A 20,077-nucleotide genomic window follows, 5' to 3' on the forward strand; every position below is an offset into this window, starting at 1 on the left:
TTATGCCCAACACTACAAGAAAAACAAGAAAAAAGCAACGGATTTTTCCGTTGCTAATAATAAACTTTTCGTCACTATAAAAATTTAACAACGGAATTAGCGACGGAACTATTCTGACAGGTATACTCGAGTCGTATTTTAAATTCCATCCGTAATTTAAACTTCTACCACTATATCTTATTGTTTGTTGACGGAACATTCCGTTGTAAAAGAAAAACAATCCGTCATTAATATAATAATAAAATATTTATTTTTGGATGGTTTCACAAAATTTCCGTTGCTATTTTTCGGTTGCGGTTTTCTATTAGCAATGGAATATTCCGTCATACATTTTCATTTTACTAGCATTATTTTTTCTTTTTTTAGCAATGGAATGTCCAATATCTGTTGCATTTTATTAGTGACGAATTTTATCTTTTTATCCGTTGCAATTTAATATTACTAAAGGAACCTCTGTTGCTATAATTTTTTGTTAACGAAATTTTCATATAAGTACTGTTGTTATTTCTTATTTGCAATAGAATATTCGTTACTATTTTCTTTGTTGATTACTGTTTCTATTAGCTATGGATTTTTTTTTTCACAAACTACAAGAGTAATTGCACAAATAGTAAAAATTCTCTACACGAATGATATAAATAAGACAAATTTTTCATACAAATACAAATAATATAAATTATCCATACAAATAATCCATAGAAGAATTGTGTTATTAAGTACAGAAATCCATCATTTGCTTCATACAAATAATACGAATCATCCATACAAATGATCCATCATTCCATGACAACAAACCAAACACTTTTGAATCTCCATTTGAAAACTAAACCTTAGAACTTAAAACCACAAAGAATCCAACTCACAGCTGTCAGACGGCTTTTGGGGAACATCTATTCTGAAAACATAGACTCCAATTGATGCAATATAAGGATATCACAGAGCTTTATGTTGAGACAAACCAAACACACTGGTGTCAATCTCTGCATAAGAAAATTGTTTTAATTAGTTAGAGTTTTTCCTTGTGTTTATTGTCAACTCTCTGCATGACTTCCATATAACATAAAGAATTTATCAACATTGCATGACACCTTGAGAAAACTAGAGAAGATATCATATCTTTCATTCATCAGCACACATGATACTGTAATATCATCTCCAGCATCAATATGCTTCTGCAGTAATATGTATTGTTATCATTGGTTCATTAGTATGATTGTATGATCAGGAAAATAGAAGATCAGTTCACATGCATGAATATTATAATATCAATGCACATGCTCCAAACATATCTCTTACTCCGTGATGCATGCTTTGCATGATCATTGCTTGTACATCATGTTAAGGTAAACAAGAATGTCTATAAATTTGTATCTCTTGATAACATTTGAGTTTATAAACACTTACAACACCACCACCTTTCAAATTGGTTAAGAGTTTTTGGCATCAAATTGGTTAATAGAGTTTTTTGGATGCCAAAAGATCAGTGCACATGCATGAATATTATAACATTAATGTGAGCTCAGATAGATACCTACTTCATGATCAACCATATATATACAGTCCAATTGCATACACAGTAAATATCAGTCATGAAGAAGAAACAAGTACAATAGGATGAAATATTTTAACAAGAAGTTGATCTCTATGAAGTGCACTCATTAATTTAGTGTCTCACCCATTAATTTTCAGTTTAAATTAATCTTTAATTTTATAAAATGAATCTAGCGGATTAGGATAAGATAAAATGCCGAACCATGCATATGGAGCAGTTGGACAGCAAAAAATAAAAAATAAAAATAAAAAATAATAAAAAATAAAAAAAAAAATCAAATAAGAAAGTGAAGCATAGTTCTTAGTCTCATTTATTATAGAGGCCCAAACGATATTAGCATGATCAACAACAAATGTCATGCAAATATATAAAAATACACACACAGAGACATAGTTTTTGAATTAATAGATTCTTAATTACCCTCAACTAAGTGTACAATAATATAACAACAGAGGTGACGATGAATTGAGCAATAGGTTTATACATGAAATGCAATGACAATTTGCAAACTAAGGCAAGAATGCTTGCAATGTATAAATGTAAATAATTATCTTAGTAGATTGAAAATGCACCAAACCAACCAAAGTTTTATTATTACCCCACTCATACACCAAGATTGTGATAACTCAATCATGAAGAAACATAAATTTTTGTAAGATTATGAGAAAACAATCATACCTGTTCGTGTAAATATTGTTGTGTTAATCCCAATCAAGTTTCCTTCTGGGTCAAGTAGAGGTCCACCACTGCCATATAAGCAGATGATACATGTAAGTCACTAAAATTGTATCAAAATTTTTGTCTCTACAAGGCTCTTTAATACAAAAAAAATTCAATAAATTTTCCTCCACATTAGAAGAACTCATCCTAAATATCCCAATATTTCTGCATATCTTATGATTTAGAGAACAACATATTTATCTAATTAGCTCCAAGTACTTTGAAGTGCATTAATAAACCAAGTGTTTTGCAAGCTACTTCATAATTTTTCTTCATGCAAAGTTCCATAAAACTTCTTATAAGTTAAGATTTCCTACAACAAGGAAGAACTGCATCAAGGCACAAAGCAATACACTGGAGAACTGCTGAGCATAAATAACATTAAAGACAAAGCATCCACCCTATAACAAAATCATCCTTTCATATGCAATTTACAGGTCAAATATATAATTATAGTCATTCTTTAATTTACTGATGAAAACCTAATTCTCAGCAACACTGCTCGGGTTTCCGCAAGAAAAAATGAATAAGAATTATATTAAAAAAACAATCTCAACAAATTCTTCATCTACTCAAGAAATATTAACATTAGTTCCAACTAAAAGAATATGTTCATTAATAGAGCTACTAAGCTAAAATGCGAACTAAAGATTTCCATCCACTAAACACCATTGAAAAACTGAAGACAAAATGAAGTGTTACAAACCTAGCAAAAACAACTTCAAAGTTGCTAAATTCAATTAGAAAAAGCTTGAGGCAAACCTATTACCTCAATTGATGGTTGCATCCGTCTGAGTACCACCTGCTGTATTTATCTGTGGGAGAGTCAAAGCTAGCTATAAAATAAGAAATTACAAGGAAAAAAACAAAGGAAGAAACTATCAGTGCAAAATTCTTGTATTGGCATGTTCTTTTTGGGTCTCAACTTTTTACATGTTCTTCAGGCAAGCAAACTGCAATAGGACACAGTTGAGTTCTTTTAAGAAAGTAGTAACATGCAAACAATGCAAACCTTGGGCCAATTACAAGACTGTATATTGATGAGATGCTAAAGATTTGTCATGAAAGAACCTGAGAATGAAAGCAGAGACAAACCAATGTACTATAGTAACTCTTTTGTTAGACTTGTGACACCCAAAGTTCCTACCAATTTAACCATATATTCTTTAAATCTCAGCATTTTATTTGTGGTTGTCATTCTTCCTATCAATATGTTCCTTACACCTTCACTTTTAACTAATTAACCTCTAAATGTAAACACTTCCACTTATTTTCATTTTTACTTCTATGGGCGTGTGTCAAGGGTGTTAGTTAGTTATAACTACATTCGTGGTTATATTAAGTTTCAGATGAAGTAATCACTACATTCATGGTCTTGGTTGCTATAATTTATAGATGGATGCACTGTTTAATTTTAGAGAAAATAATGAATGAGAGAATTCCTTCTCAGAAGAGAGATCCAATCAAAAGATTAAATCAAATCATACAACAAATCAAATCAAAAGATTGAGCTCGCAAGAAATCCCGAACTCTTTGAATGCTATCTTCACAATGGGCCATGCTTGTTGCAAATACTTCTCTGCAAGAGAACAAATCATCAAACCCTAATTTCAAAATGGAAGAGCAAGTTCAGCATAGAAAACCATTAAACGAGCTTGAAGGAGAAGCCCATGCCTTGGTACTAGGAAAATAGGGTGGAGAAGGAGCTAACTTCAAGCATCCCTCCATTGTTCCACGAGGGATCGAACTTCTCCACCTTCCAATGATTGATGTTGGGGTCATCATCCCAGGGCTTGGGCTTGTCATGCTTCCCCTTGTGCTTCTTTGCCTTCTTCTCCACTTCTCCGATGTCGGCATCCTTGGATGCTCAAGGGTTAGGGCTCCGGCGTGGTATTTGGCGGCGGGGTTCAATGGTCGGAGAGCCTCCGAAAGGTGTCGGTGATAAGGCGGCGGAGGCGATTTCAGAGCATGGTGGAGGAGCCGCCGATCTAATGTATAGAAGAACCGCCCCATACAAGAGAGAAAGGAGAGAAAAAAGAAAATAGAGAGGAGAGGAAGAGGCTAGGGATTTTAGGGTTTTCTGTTTTTTTATTATTATTATTTTTAATCCTTATAAATATTTATTTTTATATAATATTGTGTTTATTTATATAACATTGAAGACCCAAATATTAATAAATATAGATGGTTTCAAATACTATATATTACTATTATGTTCATTTTGATATATATATATATATATATTTATTTATTTATTTATTCTATTATAATTAAAATGATTATATATATACATTTCTTTTATTATAAGTTCATTCGTATTATTAAAATGTAAGGCTAATAAAAAAAATTATTTGTGTAGATAGTTAGTTAGCCATAGGCCCATAGTCATTTAATGGGTCTAATCTTAATTAGTTTTAGCTTTTATACTTAATGAAATAAAAGAAACAAGACAATGAAATTAAAATAATAATAATAATGATAATAAAATTATTGAGCAAGATGAAATTCGTAAGTAAACTATTAATCATATGAATTATAATTAAATTTACATTATTATTAGGTTTATATAATAATTATATATATATATATATTATGATTAAAATAATTATTTTTTTACAATTATGTTTTAAATATTTTATAAATACTCACACTAAAATAAAAATTATAATCATTTATATGAAGTTTTATCTCTGAAGTTTTACTAACAAAATAGCGACCGAACCATTCCGTTGCTACATTTTCATTGCTATTCAACTATGTTCCGTTGCCATTCTTTAGAATTCTGTCTCCAATGTCTAATAATAACAACAAAATATTTCCGTAGCAATTTAGTTGTAACGAAAATTCCTTGCAAATTTAGGACGTGTAAGTTTTACCAACTGAATAGTAATGGAACCATTTTGTTCATACATTTTCCTTACTATTCAATTATATTATGTTGCCATTCTTTATAATTCTGTCAGTAATTTAAATAAAAACAAGTTGAACCTATGAAGTTTTATTCTGTCGGTAATCCTAACGCGGATTTCATCGCCAATGTCTAATAATAACCACGGAATATTTTTGTAGTAATTTAGTTGCAATAGAAATTCCCAACAAATTTAGGGCGCATAAGTTTTACCAACGGAATATCAATGGAACCATTTCGTTGCTATTCATCTATATTCTGTCGCTAATTTTTAAAATTCCGTTGGTAATGTAATAAAACAAGAAGAACATGTGAAGTCTTATTCCATTGGTAATCTGATGTAGATTCCGTCGCCAATGTCTAACAATAACAACTAAATATGTCCGTAGTAATTTTTTTCCGTTGTATTTTCCTGTATTTCTTGTAGTGCAAGCTTACGGGCGTAAGTCCATCCACAAATTCTTCTATTTTGGACTTACAACAGTAAGTTTGGGCGTAAGGCCTTGTGTTGGCTCGATTTCCTTATCTTGCTGTCAAAAGGGATCTTCATCTTTCCTGTATGGCTATCTGGAATGCCTTGAATTGCTCCAGAATTGCCTTAAATTGTTCCTTCATCTGCATATAGTCCACATGTACCTTGAATACAACAAAACAACAAATTAAACCCCAGTTTGGCCACCATTCATTGAATAAGCATGCCAAGTGTAAAAAATAATAGCAACAATATATGCACGCTCAAGCACCCATCAGCATCTATCCACTTCCTCAAATTTCCATTTTTTTATTGCCTTTAATAATAATGTTGTAACTAAAAGTTGTCCCATCTCTTTTATTATGGACCATTTTTAAAATTTTTTTTTAAAAAAATAAATATGGACAAGCTCTCAATCTTCAACTTTTGAGTTTGAAAAGAGTCAAATTCTCAATCTTTCACTTGAAAAGAAAATGAACTACCATTTTTCTGTTCTTATCATAGGGTACCGTCTTTAGTAATCAATTCATTAGAAAACAAATTTATTGCAACTTGTATAGTGAGAAAAAAGCCTATATGTAAAACCAGCGAGAAGACTTGAAAATAATAATAAAATAATACTTGATTACAAGTTACAGCTAATTAGATCATTAGAACAACAAATGAATTTTGTAACATGAAGCAAATTAAACACAATAAGCCTTGATATTTAAATGTTTAGTGTTTGTTACATATATAACTAATTTGTTTCATATATATATATCTAGTGGTCTTTGAAACTCATGTTTCTTCTATGCCTATTTAGGGGTGTAAATGATACAGTTCTACTCGCAACCTACTCGGGCTCAATCGACTTGTGGAAAACTATAACTCGGTCATGGTTGAGTCGAGCTTGAGCTCGAGTAGGTCGAGTAATTGAGCTAACCGAGTTTGAGTATTTTGATACTTGACTTAAGTGCTCACGAGTCTAATTGAGTATATATGTGTATATATATTATTAGAGTTATTATAAAATTACAATTTTATCCTTTTGAACTCAAGTTGAGCTCGAGCTTGAGCATAAGAATGTCTGTGGTGATTTTCAACCTTTTTTGAGCTTAATTGAGCAAGTTCGAGTAGCTTGATTTGTATATCAATTCTAGCTCGAGCTATAAAATAAATACTCGATCGGGTTCGAGCCAAGTATCGACCACCGAATGTTTAGTCGAGCTCGAGCTCGATCGATTACAGACGTATGCTTGACGTTGCTCCACTATTTAAAACAACAGAATATTTTCAACAATAGCAAAAAAATACACACATATATAGACATATAAGATTCTAAACTAGCTAGAAAATTAAGAAATTATCAAGAAAATAAATACCAGCCGAATGAATTTTATAGATTTCTTATGCTAATTTTGTAGTGAAATTTTGTGTCTCCTCACATGTCTTTCCCTTTTCCAAAATGTCTTTTTAACATTGGGGCATGTTCATTGGGCGAGATAGAATTTTAGACTCAGGTGTCCTGCCATTTTTTACAATGAGCACAGTGTCCATCCCCCACGTAAGATGACGTTCCAAATGGCAATGCATGAACCAAACACCTGTGTAAACATTAAAAAAGAAATCACATATTATAAAAATGAAGAGTATCGTCTTATCATAGATTATTTTAAAGATAAATGTAAGAGTATTCACCAGGATTATTGGCTCGAAACCTTACAGCAGCCCATCCACTCTTTGGAATGCCTACAGTGTTCTCCATGGGAGGGTCGACAAGATTGTAACCCTGAGGATCCTTTTCCTTGTCAAAGTTTCCAAAGCCCCTCCCAACAACATAGAAACTTTGGCCATGCAAATGCATGGGGTGGTTCTCTGCAGCCAATTGGTTAGTCCCCTGGAACACCACCTCTATGCTTGTGTTGTACTCCACCATCATCACCTCCGTCGCTTTCTTTGGTGTCAATAAGAATCTCGGCAAGTTATTACCCGTGAAATTATAAATGAGTGGAGGCTCAGAAGGAAATCCTTCTCCATAAACCCTTAAAATTTGATGGTAGTAAGCATCTAGTATATCTATAGTTGGGGTTTCAAAGCTTATGTTATTGAGGCTGGCTGAAATCCTATTGCCAAAAGGACCAAGGCATGTATTATTCTCATTGCATGGCAATACATTCATCGCTACTGCTATGATCACCCGTTTATCAATGGTCTGCGGGACATCAATCGGGTGGTCTTCACTCGCCAGGCTCCGGAGCTGGGCAGTGAACGTGGTGGGGGCATCTGTATCATTATTAGCTGGAAGAGATGGAAAAACTGGTGATGAGTCTATGTTTGTCATGTTTCTTGGAGGAGTGATATACTCTAAGATAGCAGTGGTGGTAGTATCATCATATTTCACTCCGAGTGCACTTGCATAAGGCTTAGCTGCCATGTAGTAGCGGTTGTTGGATGATGATGATGATGCATTGAGTGGTCGATTGGCCTCAATCAACAGGTCCATTGTTTGGCCGGGGGTGATCATGATGAAGTCTGTGTCAAATGGCTTGGTATATCTTGCATCAGTCCCCACCACTGTGAGTCGGTGTCCAGCAACGGCAAAGAAGAGTTCATTGTTGACAGCCGCATTGATGACACGGAGGAGGTAAGTCTTGCCATGCTCAATTTGTGCAATGAAGGTCTCTGAAGATGGGCAGTTGTGACATGTTAGATTTAATGTTTGATATAGAGATCATGTATAGTATATATACTCTTTTCGGTATAAATTAATTATACCTGGCTTGGAGCAAACATAGAGATCTCCTGGTTGACCATTGATGGTGTAGGCATCAGAGATGTTTGGATCATTTCCGGCTCGTAGTGCATCGACCAATACTTGACTCACATTACCTTTCCACCACTCTCCTATATATTTTTAAAAGTGTAAAATAATAATATTAGCATCCATGAGCTAATAAAAATTATATATGCACGGGTATTGTTATGATCCTAGAGACATACGCATACCGAGTATGATGGGAATCTCCTTGTGGGGTTTGGCGAAGGGAAAGGATGAGCCAAGCTTTGGGTAGACGAAGATGGCGCCATGGACAGTAGCCCTGTCCCAGTCACTGTGTGCATGCCACCACATGGTGCCTTCCTCTTCAGAGAGAATGATATCATAGGTGAACTCACTGCCAGGGGGGACCGGGCACTGTGTGATGTACGCAGGACCATCGTGCCAAGGGTTTCTTGGCTGATCAACTCCATGCCTGTAATATTAAGATTTACACTGACCGTTACAGGAATTTGGCAATACAACTGCATGTGGTGAACACAGTTGCATGCATGGTTATCTTAATATATATATATATATATATACCAGTGTAATGTGATGTTGTATTCCGCATGGTTAACAACCTTGACAGTGACTTTGTCACCTTTGCCAGCATATATTGTTGGCCCCGGAAACTGCCCGTTCACTGTCAGAATGCTTTTGGTCTCACAAAGCCGAGTATAGTTAGCTTCTTTTATCTAAGCAGCCAAAGGAACAAGTCACCAAAAATGATTAAGCTAAATACAAAGCTAGCTTATAACACACAACTTACAACAAACTCGTATTGATGAGTGTTGGCTGAAACAGGCAAGCAAAGCAGTCCATACAACAAAAGCCACAATAACTTCACAATCAATCTCATTTTGGAACCCAAAGAATGCCTAACTGGTTGATTAGTTTTAAGCAGGAAAGGAAGAAGTAAGGCACAGCTTATTCTGGTGAAGAGAAGAAACTCTGGAGATGTATGTTAGTTGCAGAATCGCTTAACTGAATTAATTTCTTTAATAATGGTTTTTATACAAGTTCGGTGAGGCAGTGGTCAAACCCTTTAAAAGTCAACATCCTTTTACTTATTTGATTGAATGAATAAATGGCCCAGTTAATTTCTTCACTCCATGTTCTTTTTTATAATTATCTTCATAGATCTCCATACTCATTGTATATTTGATTATTTGGTCATGAGCTTTATAGGACATATAGGCCAATTCAAATGGCCTTCATCAAGACAGATTCAAATGGTTGACAAATCACATTTTCATTTTATGTGTTTAGGTGACATGGTCAATTAATTCAACTTGTTTGGATCTGCTTTGCTGCTAGGAACCAATCTTCTCCTACTCTAATTCATTCTTACGACCTCTTGCTGCTATGGGTCATAGAAAAATTAATAAAATTTTAACATATGTATCGTATTTCTTTCCATACATGTTTGAAAATAAAAACTCATGGTTTAGGTTGCCCACCAAAAATGAAGAATTCCGTAACAGCTCATGTACATCTTCCTTGATCTGTTCTGTAATTCGGATTTTTATTCATCATGTTAAGCCCGTGCTATTCTCGAAAGTGAAATCATAAAAATCAATAACTAATTTTTATTATTATTATTATTATTATTATTATTATTATTATTATTATTTGATAAGATGGACAAACCATATATTATGACGCTATGCAAGTGCGGAGACTCGATCCCATGTTTTTATCCCTGTGAAAGGGATTCTGGTGCCACTAAGCTAAAAATGCAAGGTTGTCAGACCCGGCCCGGGCAATGACCCGGTTAAGCGCAAGGGTCAAGGGTCAATGGATTCGACCGGGTCGAACCGGGGTTGAACCAGGATCAATAATAAAAATATAAAAAAATATTATAATAATTAATAATTAGCAAATATAATATTAAAGCTATAATTATAATATAAAAAACTACTCAAATTTGATATTTAAATTGATAAATAACCTTATATACAGTAGTGTTTTCTAATTATGTCATTTATTTTTATTTTTTTTAAATATTTGCAAATTTAATATATTAATATATAATTATCGAACTTCTCTCGGCATTATTTATTTATTTGTTTGTGTATTGGTTGATTTTGTTAAAATAAATAAGAAATTTAATTCACTAATTCTAATATCTCAATTGTGTTTTTATTTCGTTTTAAATTCTTATATTTTGTATTTAATTAGAATACTTTATTTTTATATTTTATAATAAAATTACACATATTTATTGTTTTATTTTTTTTAATAAATTTAAATTTTAGAAAGTATGTACATAACATATTAATAGATTTTATTTTTAAATGTTAATTTTTGTTGATATATTTATGATATATATATATATATATTGTAATTCTATTTATTGATTATAAATTATAAATTAATATTAATAAATATACACAATTTTGTGGTTTTTAATGAGAAAATAATAATAAATTATTAAATATTGTAAAAAAAATTTAAACATTGTGACCCGATTGACCCGGCCGGGTCAACTGGTTCCCGGTTGAATAACCCGGGTCACCGGGTTAACATGGGGTTTTTTCATACCCGATTGAATGGGGTATACCCGGGCCGGCCACATAGCCGGTTCCCGATTTTTCTGGTTGAACGGTCGGGCCGGTCCGGGTCTGACAACTTTGCTAAAATGCCGTTAGCTGGTAAACAAATTTTATAATATTTGTTTTGACAAATAGGCAAGGTAAGAAATATGATTTCCCATTTTATTTTTTAAATTTTGTAAACAAAATTTTATGTGGTAAAAGTTTTAATTAAAATTATTTACAATAACACAAAATTCCACTTAATTCGAAACTGTTTTAAAACCCTTTTAATTATCATTTAAAAAAAATACCATTTACAATATATGTTGCTAAAAAAAGCTTAAAATTATATATATATATATACTTTATTTGCATGTGAATCCTTCGTACACATTTAGAAACAATTATATTATTTCAGTCGATACATAACAATAGCAAATATAAAACTAATGGCACTTCAATGGCCCTAGTGAAATCAAATTGTCTATTCATAATTAAATTTGATTGGATTTAATTGTTCTTGATATATACATACAATTTTTTTCGTAAATATTATATGTTTAGATTACGGAAAAGTTTAGTTATGCACCCATGCATCCCACTTTTATGCAACAGTTTTATTATTAAAATCTTCATGAATATGTTATTTTACGTCTCCACGTATATAATTTACCCAACAATCAAAAGTTACACTTCTCATTAATAATAAAATTTTTATAAAAATTTGACTTCACCATTTCTGTCACTGAGCTCTCCCATAAATTAAACATCGGTTAAAGGATTTTAAATTTATTGCATGCCAAAAAAAAACTCATATCTTTTTTCCTTTTTTAATAAGGTGAAGAAATCATAATTTCTTAAAAAAAATATCAAATACAAGACCATGACTATGACTCGAATGAAATAAAGAGCTAAGAAACTAATAGAAACACGACGGAAGACTCAAATATAGGCAAAACATTCACTAGCAGACTAGCAGTGGAAAAGAAAGGAGAACTTAGGACAAACATAACAGGAAATAAACAAAAACACCACAAACAACACAAGAACAAATAAACCAGTCAATAGACAACTAATGATCGAGGACTAATATCACCATTAATACATGTGCACTTGCTAATCAAGTAATATAGCGTGCATGAAAGCAGAGGTATAGAACTACGAGAAACATGGAAGTACTATATATAGTATTAACTGTTACCCAATTATCTAGCATAATCAAAGTGGTTATCAAATGAAAACAACAAGAAACTAAGAACATAAGAACTCAACTAGTGACACTGGCTCCTAAGGATAAACCAAGCATGATACAAGATGTGTCAGGGTATAAACTCTCCCTATGACTGATAGTAAAACTAAACGAAGATGTAATACAAACATGCAATACAGATTAGACCGAGAAAATCTTACAATGTACTATCCCCTTTCTCAAGGTGAATAGAACCTAGGCCCATACGGAGATGATATAAATGATACGCCCTTTGCGTATCCACAAGTGCACGGGTCATACAAGTAGTAAAGTGTACCCGAATGGGTCGGGTAATTGAATTCTCAGGGACTGGTATAGCTCTCGATACTTGCTTTATTTCTAATATCTAACAGAATCAAGTGATCAGATGAAAACTAGTTAAAGCAATTAAAGAAATTCAGAGATAAAGAAAAAAGAGAGACAAAGTTTGGGTTGAAAAGACAGCAGTGGAAAGGATACTGCCCCAAATTAATCCCCTCAATAAATACAATGACTAGGAAATAATTACATGTATATCTCCTTGGACCGTAGTGACCACCTACGGATGGTTTGACAATGTACGACCTCCCTCAAGACTCGGAGCGTATTCAACCTTTTCCTAATGTGTGCCCTAGCTAAATGGATCATTCAATAACTATCTAGACAGAAGATACCCAACTAAGGTTAATATGTTTCTTAACTACAATTGCAACTACGGGGAACATGGAAGCCACATCAATGCTCACGCAGATAGCATCAATTCCAATGTTGAGTTTTGCAACATACAAACATCAAGGCAATTAACACAAAGATGAACAATCAAGATAAAAAATAAGGGAGATCACAAGAAAACTCAATAACTAAAGCAACTAAGTCAATACATCACAAGTCGAGGTTTATAATCCGGGGCATAGAATGACGGCTAACCCTTCATGGTTCTACAATACATCAACGAAAATCAATAAGAGAAAAAAATGATATCCATAAAACTCCCTTCTTGCTTCACAATCCTTGTCAGATTGCAATCTATAATGTTGTTGCCGGCATTCCTCCATTTCCACGATGATCTACCCACTTAGATCCAACCTTGAATGGTGTCTATCTCTGCCCTAGCCATAGTTTCCAAAGAAGAGAGAGAAGATCATTTCAAAACCTAACTTTAGGGCTTAAAAATATCTTTCCCAATGCAAGTACAGTGCTCTAGGTGCTCTTGAGCAGGATTTCTTCTGGGTGTCTTGGAACTTGTTTTGGCATGATTACAGCCCATCCTGAAAAGTACATGGGTGTAAGCATGCCCGTGCTTGTTGCCCATGCTTGAAGAGCATGCTGGTGCTAGGAGTCCTAGAACAGTGCTCTTTTGCCTGTGAAAATCCCAATAAAGTGCACTAGTATAAGCACGACTGTGCTTCCTACTCGTGCTTCAAGAATATGATGGTGCTAGGGGTAGTGAAATCGTGTTCTTTAGTTTACTCAAGTTCTAGTGAAGTACACGGGCATAAGCACGGGTGTGTTTCCTCAATTGAGCTGAATTTCTCTAAGTCCTGAAAAGTGCAAGGTCGTAAGCATGGGCATGCTTCCCGAACGAGCTTGTTCTGAAAAGTGCAATCCAACTCCGTTTCACGCCAGAATTCATCTTTATTCATTCCTTTCAAAACAAGACCTTATTATCGGCATCATTTAACAAATATACCCCAAGAAGCATCGATTTATAATAAAAGAATACAAAAAGGATAAGAGAATCATGCAATAGGGTATACAAATTATCTATATAAAATGTACTCATCAATAAACTTCCCTATAATTGTATTAACATTTTGTGAATCTATCAAGAAATCAACACGAGTTCTCACATCAGCTAATTCCATTCACAAGATAGTCAACCTTAATCCCATATAGAGAACAAGTGTGGGGATCGCCAAACGATCCCAAAGTGCCCTATCTCTAGATGAACTCACGATTCTCTTCAATTATGCTCTACCCACGCAGGGTGAACCACTCACGTGAATCATACACAGATTTCTTGACTTTCTCAATGATAGAAATCAAGAAAAAATAAAACACACAATTGAGTCTCAATTCAAGTGTTGCAATAAAGAAGTTTGAGAGAATTTACATCCAAGTCTCAAAAGCCCATGCCCAAACAACTAACAAAGTAGTTCCCCATTATTGTGTAACAACAATCCAATATAGGAGAGAAAAAGAAAACATTAAATAAAACTTAGAAACTCCCTCAAACTTCTTCTACCCGGATTGACAATGAACTCCCAAGGAAATATGATTTGCTATTTAATACTAAACAATTTCTTTGTCAAAAACTTGAAATGAAGAATTTGCGTGAAGCTTCCTATGCCTTTGGCTTAGAGATTCATAGAGACGGCAAAATTAAGAATCTTAAGATTGCCTTAAGAGGCTTATATTGAAAGAGTTTTAGATAGGTTTAATATGAAAATTGTAAACCATCTATAGCTCCTATAATCCCAAGTCATAAATTTCACAATGGTCAGTCATCTCAAAATGCATTGGAGCAAGAACAGATGAAAGGTATAACTTATACATCTATAATGGGTAGCTTAATGTATGCCCAAATTTGCACCCATCATGATATATGTTTGGCAGTTAGATTATAGGGCCACTTTCAGAGTTATCCTAGTTTCCAACATTGGATACCTATAAAAAAGGTAATACGGTATTTGCAAATTATTAAGGACTATATGTTGACTTTCAGGCATAAAGATAATTTAGAAGTGTCCAGTTATTTAAATTCAAATTTTATCAGTTTTGTAGACAGTAGAAAATCTACTGCTAAATATATTTTTCTTCTCGTTGGAGTGGCGGACACTTTATTGTGTGTGAAAATATGCAAATATAAATATGAAAGTAATTGGTTCGTTAATACCGCAAGTATACTGGTTGTCAAATAATACCTCGTGTGTGAGCACAAGGGTTGTATTTCCCAGGAATGGCGAGAGGCTCATATTACTTCCTTTTCACTTAATCAATAGCTTAACAGTTTACTTTCTTTCTTTAATCTACTTCTACAATCTTTTATACAATACAATTGAAGAACCATTAAGAACAATTGGAAGGAGTTAATGGATTTTATGATGGTTATCTTGATTATTACTTATGGTAGGCATTTAGTGTGACAATCGTGTTCTCGAATTGGACTAAAGGAATTCAAAGGCCTATTAGTTTCAATCTCTTGGCAACTAGGTCTAAATCACTAGGAACTTAAGATGGAATCACTTCTACCCTAGCCTCGTATGTTTCCTTAAGTGTAGGAATTCCACGAAAAAGGATCAATCAAACCCTAAGCCTAAAGGGTAATCAATCCCTAATCCAAAGATCTATTAATACCTAAACTTATATAGCATGCATAGATCTAACAAAGCATGGGTCTCCTAATGTGGGGACATAGCTTCCACATCCACATTAACAAGAATATCATTCAAGTAAGCATGCAATGATAATCAAGGGACCTAGACATACAATTCCCCTCGAATTAGGTTATTATGGATCATAAAATAAACAATTTAATCAAGAGAAAACCATAAGACCAAAGAATAAATAAGCTTTCAAAAGAATTCCTAAACTAACTCCCTCCAATAGGCCCGCCAAGGTTGAGGATGAGAAGATACCAAGATTAATAAAATGGTGCCTATCACTCGCGCCTTCCTCTAATCATGATCGTTGGATTATCCTTGAGAAACCTCACTGAAATCTATTGGAATATGGAAGAACCCCATCTCCAGCCACTCAGATCTCTAGAGCTCCGGCCGCCTTACTTTCGTCGTTAAAAGAATCTCCAGATTTCATAGAAATCCAGGGTTTATATAGAATTGGGTCAGCCACGGCCTCACCACGGGCGTTGTGATACCCGTGGTATGTAAGTTGTTGCTTGGTCTTTAAGTCGAGTCCTAGCACGGTCTCTGGGCGTTATGTGACTAAATCACTAGCGTTCTGAGTTTTCACAATGGCCATTGTGAGCTCGATGAATGTTGCTTCCAATGGTTTTACGCTGCCACGGCTTCATAACGATGGTGGTAAGTGTAGACAACGGATGTTATAACTTGTCACCACACCTGTTGTGAGCCGTTGTGAAGTTCTGATTCAACAACTTGGCCTGTTTTACTTCAAAAGTGCTCATGTATTTGCTTTTTTTTCCCCTAAACTAGAAATAAAGGCCGTGGTGAACAAAAGATTGAAATTTTGTACTAATGTGATGCTAAAAAAAATAAAATTCTATGATAAATGCAATGTGAATGATATTGAAAAAAAATATGATCTAACTAGCACTTATCAAGGAGTTATATCTTGGATGAGTGTTAAACAAATAGTTATTACTACTTCTACTGTAGAGGCAGAATTTATTACATCCTATGAAGCGACAAAACAAGCCATTTGGTTGAAAAGAACTTAATTGATGGACTTAAAGTTGTCAATACTATTCAAGGATCAATAAAGATCCTTTGTGATAATACCACTACAGTATTCTTTTTCAAATACAATAATAGTAGGAATAAAAGTAAGCATAACAACTTTGAGTATTTGAGTGTGAGAGATAGCATAAAAAAATAATGTCGTGTTTATTGAGCGCACCAATACAAACTTGATGATAGTGGATCCTATGACTAAAGATTTACTAGTATCACGCCCGAACCAGCCTCAGCGGACCCAGTGCGCCAACAAATGACCGCATACCTACAAGGCTGTAACCAAGTAGGCATGCAAGGCCTCAATACCTGTCTCACACTAGAACAACAACATCTAACAGAGATACCAAATTTTTAAAGCAAAGGAAAGCCACAATGTTCGAAATACAATGAAGTCAAATATCAATGCCTGACATAACAATCAAACATAAAAACAAGAAGGTCTAAGTCCACAAGAAAGGGAGTTTGATAACTCGTTAACAACTAGACATCGGCTTGCTCAACAACCCCATTAAGCTGTCCACCACTCAACCCTACTCCTTATCTGAAAGGGTAAGAGAACAACTTAATGAGCTTGACATCATAGCAACCAACTAAAAATATCTGGATCACATAAAATTCAATAATTTCAAAAAACATACTCAGATGTGACATTGCACAATAAATATTAGAATAAAACCTAGAAATTAGAATATTTCAAAACAGATATAATTTATCAAAAGAACAAACATATAAGTCACCCAAATAACTATTGCCAAAACAAAACATCAGAATTCATTTGTTTAAACTCGGTGACCCGAGTCGAATTTTAAAATTCATTTGTTTATCCTCAGTGACCCGAGCTAGAATATCAGAGGCCGTTATTCTTCATCGACAAAACGATGTGAAACTATAGTTTTTATGTCAGAAGTACACATCGACACGGACAATGTTTAACCCCCAGTGATAGGGTTAATGCATAGTTAATTGGGGACTAATTTTCTATATCAAAATACTCCATGTCCACAAAACAACAAACTATCCAAGTCAAGAGCAAAAAAGTACAAAGAAATCTGCCAAGCAAAAATTTCAGTATTTATATGATCCTCTTTTTATATCAAAATAATCAAATATTTTCAATCATATTTGAACAATAATTAAACGCCCAAAAATATTATAGAAAAATACAAATAACTTAGAACTTAAAGAAATAGTTAGCTAATTGAGTAAAACATAATATATAAAACTTTAAGAAATAATTAAATTATTAAATAATTCAGAAAAGAACATGATTGTTAGAATCTTGTTTCCTTTGATAATGCAGAACAAGCCCATAATTAACCAAAATAAACAATATAATTATAAAATAAACTAGAAATTAGCAAATTATGGATTAACTCCAAAAATAAAATAAATAATACTCAGAAATTAATCAAAAAATAATTCCTTAATTTATGTTAATAAAAAAATAATTTACTAATAAAATAACAAAGTAATTAAAAAATAATAAAATAAATAATTTAACTAAAAATTTAGTAAGTGTCAAAAATGCATACATGTATTAATATTTATAGGTGATTTACTTACCTGGAGAAATCTCCGAGTTATAGACTCCTCTTAGACACTAAAATCACAATTCGAAACAAAGGTCCTAAAACACAAACATTACATCTTGACTTAGATTCCAAAACTTAAATACATACAATGACCCTTGATTATCAATTACCAATGCTTTAAGACACTAAATATGCTAAACTTACACAAGAATACACAGTGAAATAAATTCACACATTAACAAGCACAATACTTAAACATCCCACAATTAAAAAACATATATATATATATATTGCTAAGTGGTCGGCAAAACTTGAAACGAATTTGGCTCCATCCATCAAACATATATAAATATATATATTGATAAATGGATGGCAGAACCTGAACCAATTTTCCTCCATCCATCAAACATATATATATATATATATATATATATATACACATCTGCAAAAATGAACACTTTTTGCATTAAAAGCAATGCTATGATCACCTTCCACTCAACAGCAACTCTAATGGCTATTTAACTAAATTTTCCAAAAAGAAAATAAACCATTCCTTTTCCAATTTCTTCAAGCTGAGTTGACAAATAGGAGATAAAATACGTTGACCTAAACATACAAGCTTATAGAAATTTCACACATTAACTCAATCCCTATACAACAGATCAAGGTTTTCAAAAACAGATCAAGATTTTGAAAACAACCATCATGCATACATGCGCCTGACACCACCTTAGAGAAATCCCTAAACACTGAGTCAAGGATAGGAAATCGAAAAAAAAATACAGTGGAATCTAAGATTCAATTAAGACAACAAAAATTAAACTTAATCTCTATACATAAACAAGAAGCTAACCCATCAATCATACATTCAACATTAACGATCAAGATTTAGAAAATAACAATGAAAATTCCATAACTTGCTTACATCAATAACAAAAGTGACACAAAACCCTTGATGATGAAGCTTTTCTCCGTTCTCGCCACCGACACCACACACAACCAAGGAGAGAAAAAAACAAAAAAAGAGGAGATTAGGGTTTTCAAACTAAAAATTAAATTAAAATATAATAATGTTAAAACATAATTGGCTAACACACGGAAATTAAAAAAAAATTAAATCTTTTGGGAGTGGCCCACAACTAGTAAAATAGTTCTAGGGTCATATACGCCTATTTAAAGTGTAATTTTTCTTGTGTTGTTATGTGAATATTTATTCTGTTTTAAATTTTGTGCATAAATTTATGAATATATTACATCTATTAGGGATATTAAAATGGACCGAATGACTTTTGCTAGTTATTTATAAAGTTTATTTCTGAGAACTCTATTTAGGGTTGTTACGCATATTGACACATGGAAAGAAGGTCTCGCTTTCAAGGGTAATACCACCATGGTTTGTATGCAATAAATCATGATGGAGTTCATATATATATATATATATATATATATATTCATGTTTAATGAGTTAATTTTGGCCATTCTAGTTTTGTCTATCTCATAAAGTTAATATGTTAACTAAGTGGTAGAATGTAAGGAAAAAAAACTTTTAGCCTTCCTTAAAGGTGGTTCACATTTCTTGGCTCTTGAGTTGCCATTTTATGGAGATAGACAATTATCCTTAATTGTGAATGAGTTACAAATTAAAGCCACATTATTTTTCTTTGATGGAGGGAATGATGAGGGTAGTCTAAAGGTTTTGGGAGTTATAAAAGAGGGTCCCTAGTCTTGTCTATATAAGGGCTTTTGTTTCCATCAAAATCACCAATTAGTTTTTAGAAGAAGAACAAGTAGAAGTTTCCTACCCATAAACAATTGTCTGTACAAATTTTAGATGGTTAATTGGGACTTGCTCAAGCACAAATGGTCAGAGGTATTACGATCTTCTTCTACTA

At 33.2% G+C, this 20,077-nt stretch overlaps 2 protein-coding genes across 4 annotated transcripts in view; both read right to left on the bottom strand.

Annotated features, from left to right (window-relative positions):
- Positions 1-672: 672 nt before the first annotated feature.
- LOC120265782 lies at positions 673-4,326 on the bottom strand. 3 transcript variants are annotated; one of them, XR_005537734.1, is made up of 4 exons: positions 3,803-3,853; positions 3,042-3,087; positions 2,231-2,298; positions 673-980 (listed from the first exon to the last, which is right to left on the bottom strand). XR_005537734.1 is itself a non-coding variant. In XM_039273744.1 (4 exons), the coding sequence occupies exons 1-4, from the start codon at positions 4,283-4,285 to the stop codon at positions 934-936; spliced, it is 531 nt and encodes a 176-aa protein (XP_039129678.1). In that variant the 5' UTR covers positions 4,286-4,326; the 3' UTR covers positions 673-933. The 3 variants fall into 3 exon arrangements, 2 of the variants coding, with proteins under 2 accessions (XP_039129678.1, XP_039129679.1); XM_039273744.1 differs by lacking the exon at positions 3,803-3,853 and adding an exon at positions 3,916-4,326; XM_039273745.1 differs by lacking the exons at positions 673-980; positions 3,803-3,853 and adding exons at positions 990-1,172; positions 3,916-4,326.
- Positions 4,327-7,107: 2,781 nt separating this feature from the next.
- The window catches only part of LOC120265074 (putative laccase-9), a 51,549-nt gene continuing 38,579 nt past the window's right edge, over positions 7,108-20,077 (bottom strand). Inside the window, exons 4-8 of the mRNA XM_039272990.1 lie at positions 8,996-9,147; positions 8,641-8,885; positions 8,410-8,538; positions 7,333-8,316; positions 7,108-7,238 (exon numbers count right to left, since the gene is read on the bottom strand). Of these exons, the coding sequence (XP_039128924.1) occupies positions 7,108-7,238; positions 7,333-8,316; positions 8,410-8,538; positions 8,641-8,885; positions 8,996-9,147 (1,641 nt within the window). The remainder of the gene's footprint in view (positions 7,239-7,332; positions 8,317-8,409; positions 8,539-8,640; positions 8,886-8,995; positions 9,148-20,077) is intronic.

Source organism: Dioscorea cayenensis, chromosome 7 (genome assembly GCF_009730915.1).
Source record: "Dioscorea cayenensis subsp. rotundata cultivar TDr96_F1 chromosome 7, TDr96_F1_v2_PseudoChromosome.rev07_lg8_w22 25.fasta, whole genome shotgun sequence".
NCBI lineage: Eukaryota > Viridiplantae > Streptophyta > Magnoliopsida > Dioscoreales > Dioscoreaceae > Dioscorea > Dioscorea cayenensis.

Excerpts from the sequence above, each read along its gene's own strand:
- LOC120265782 (XM_039273744.1), bottom strand. The coding sequence starts at position 4,285 with ATGGGGCGGTTCTTCTATACATTAGATCGGCGGCTCCTCCACCATGCT. Across the intron at positions 3,088-3,915 it reads TCCTTCAAGCTCGTTTAATG|ATAAATACAGCAGGTGGTAC; the intron begins GTTTTCTATGCT and ends ACTCTCCCACAG. Across the intron at positions 2,299-3,041 it reads GGATGCAACCATCAATTGAG|TGGTGGACCTCTACTTGACC; the intron begins GTAATAGGTTTG and ends CTTATATGGCAG.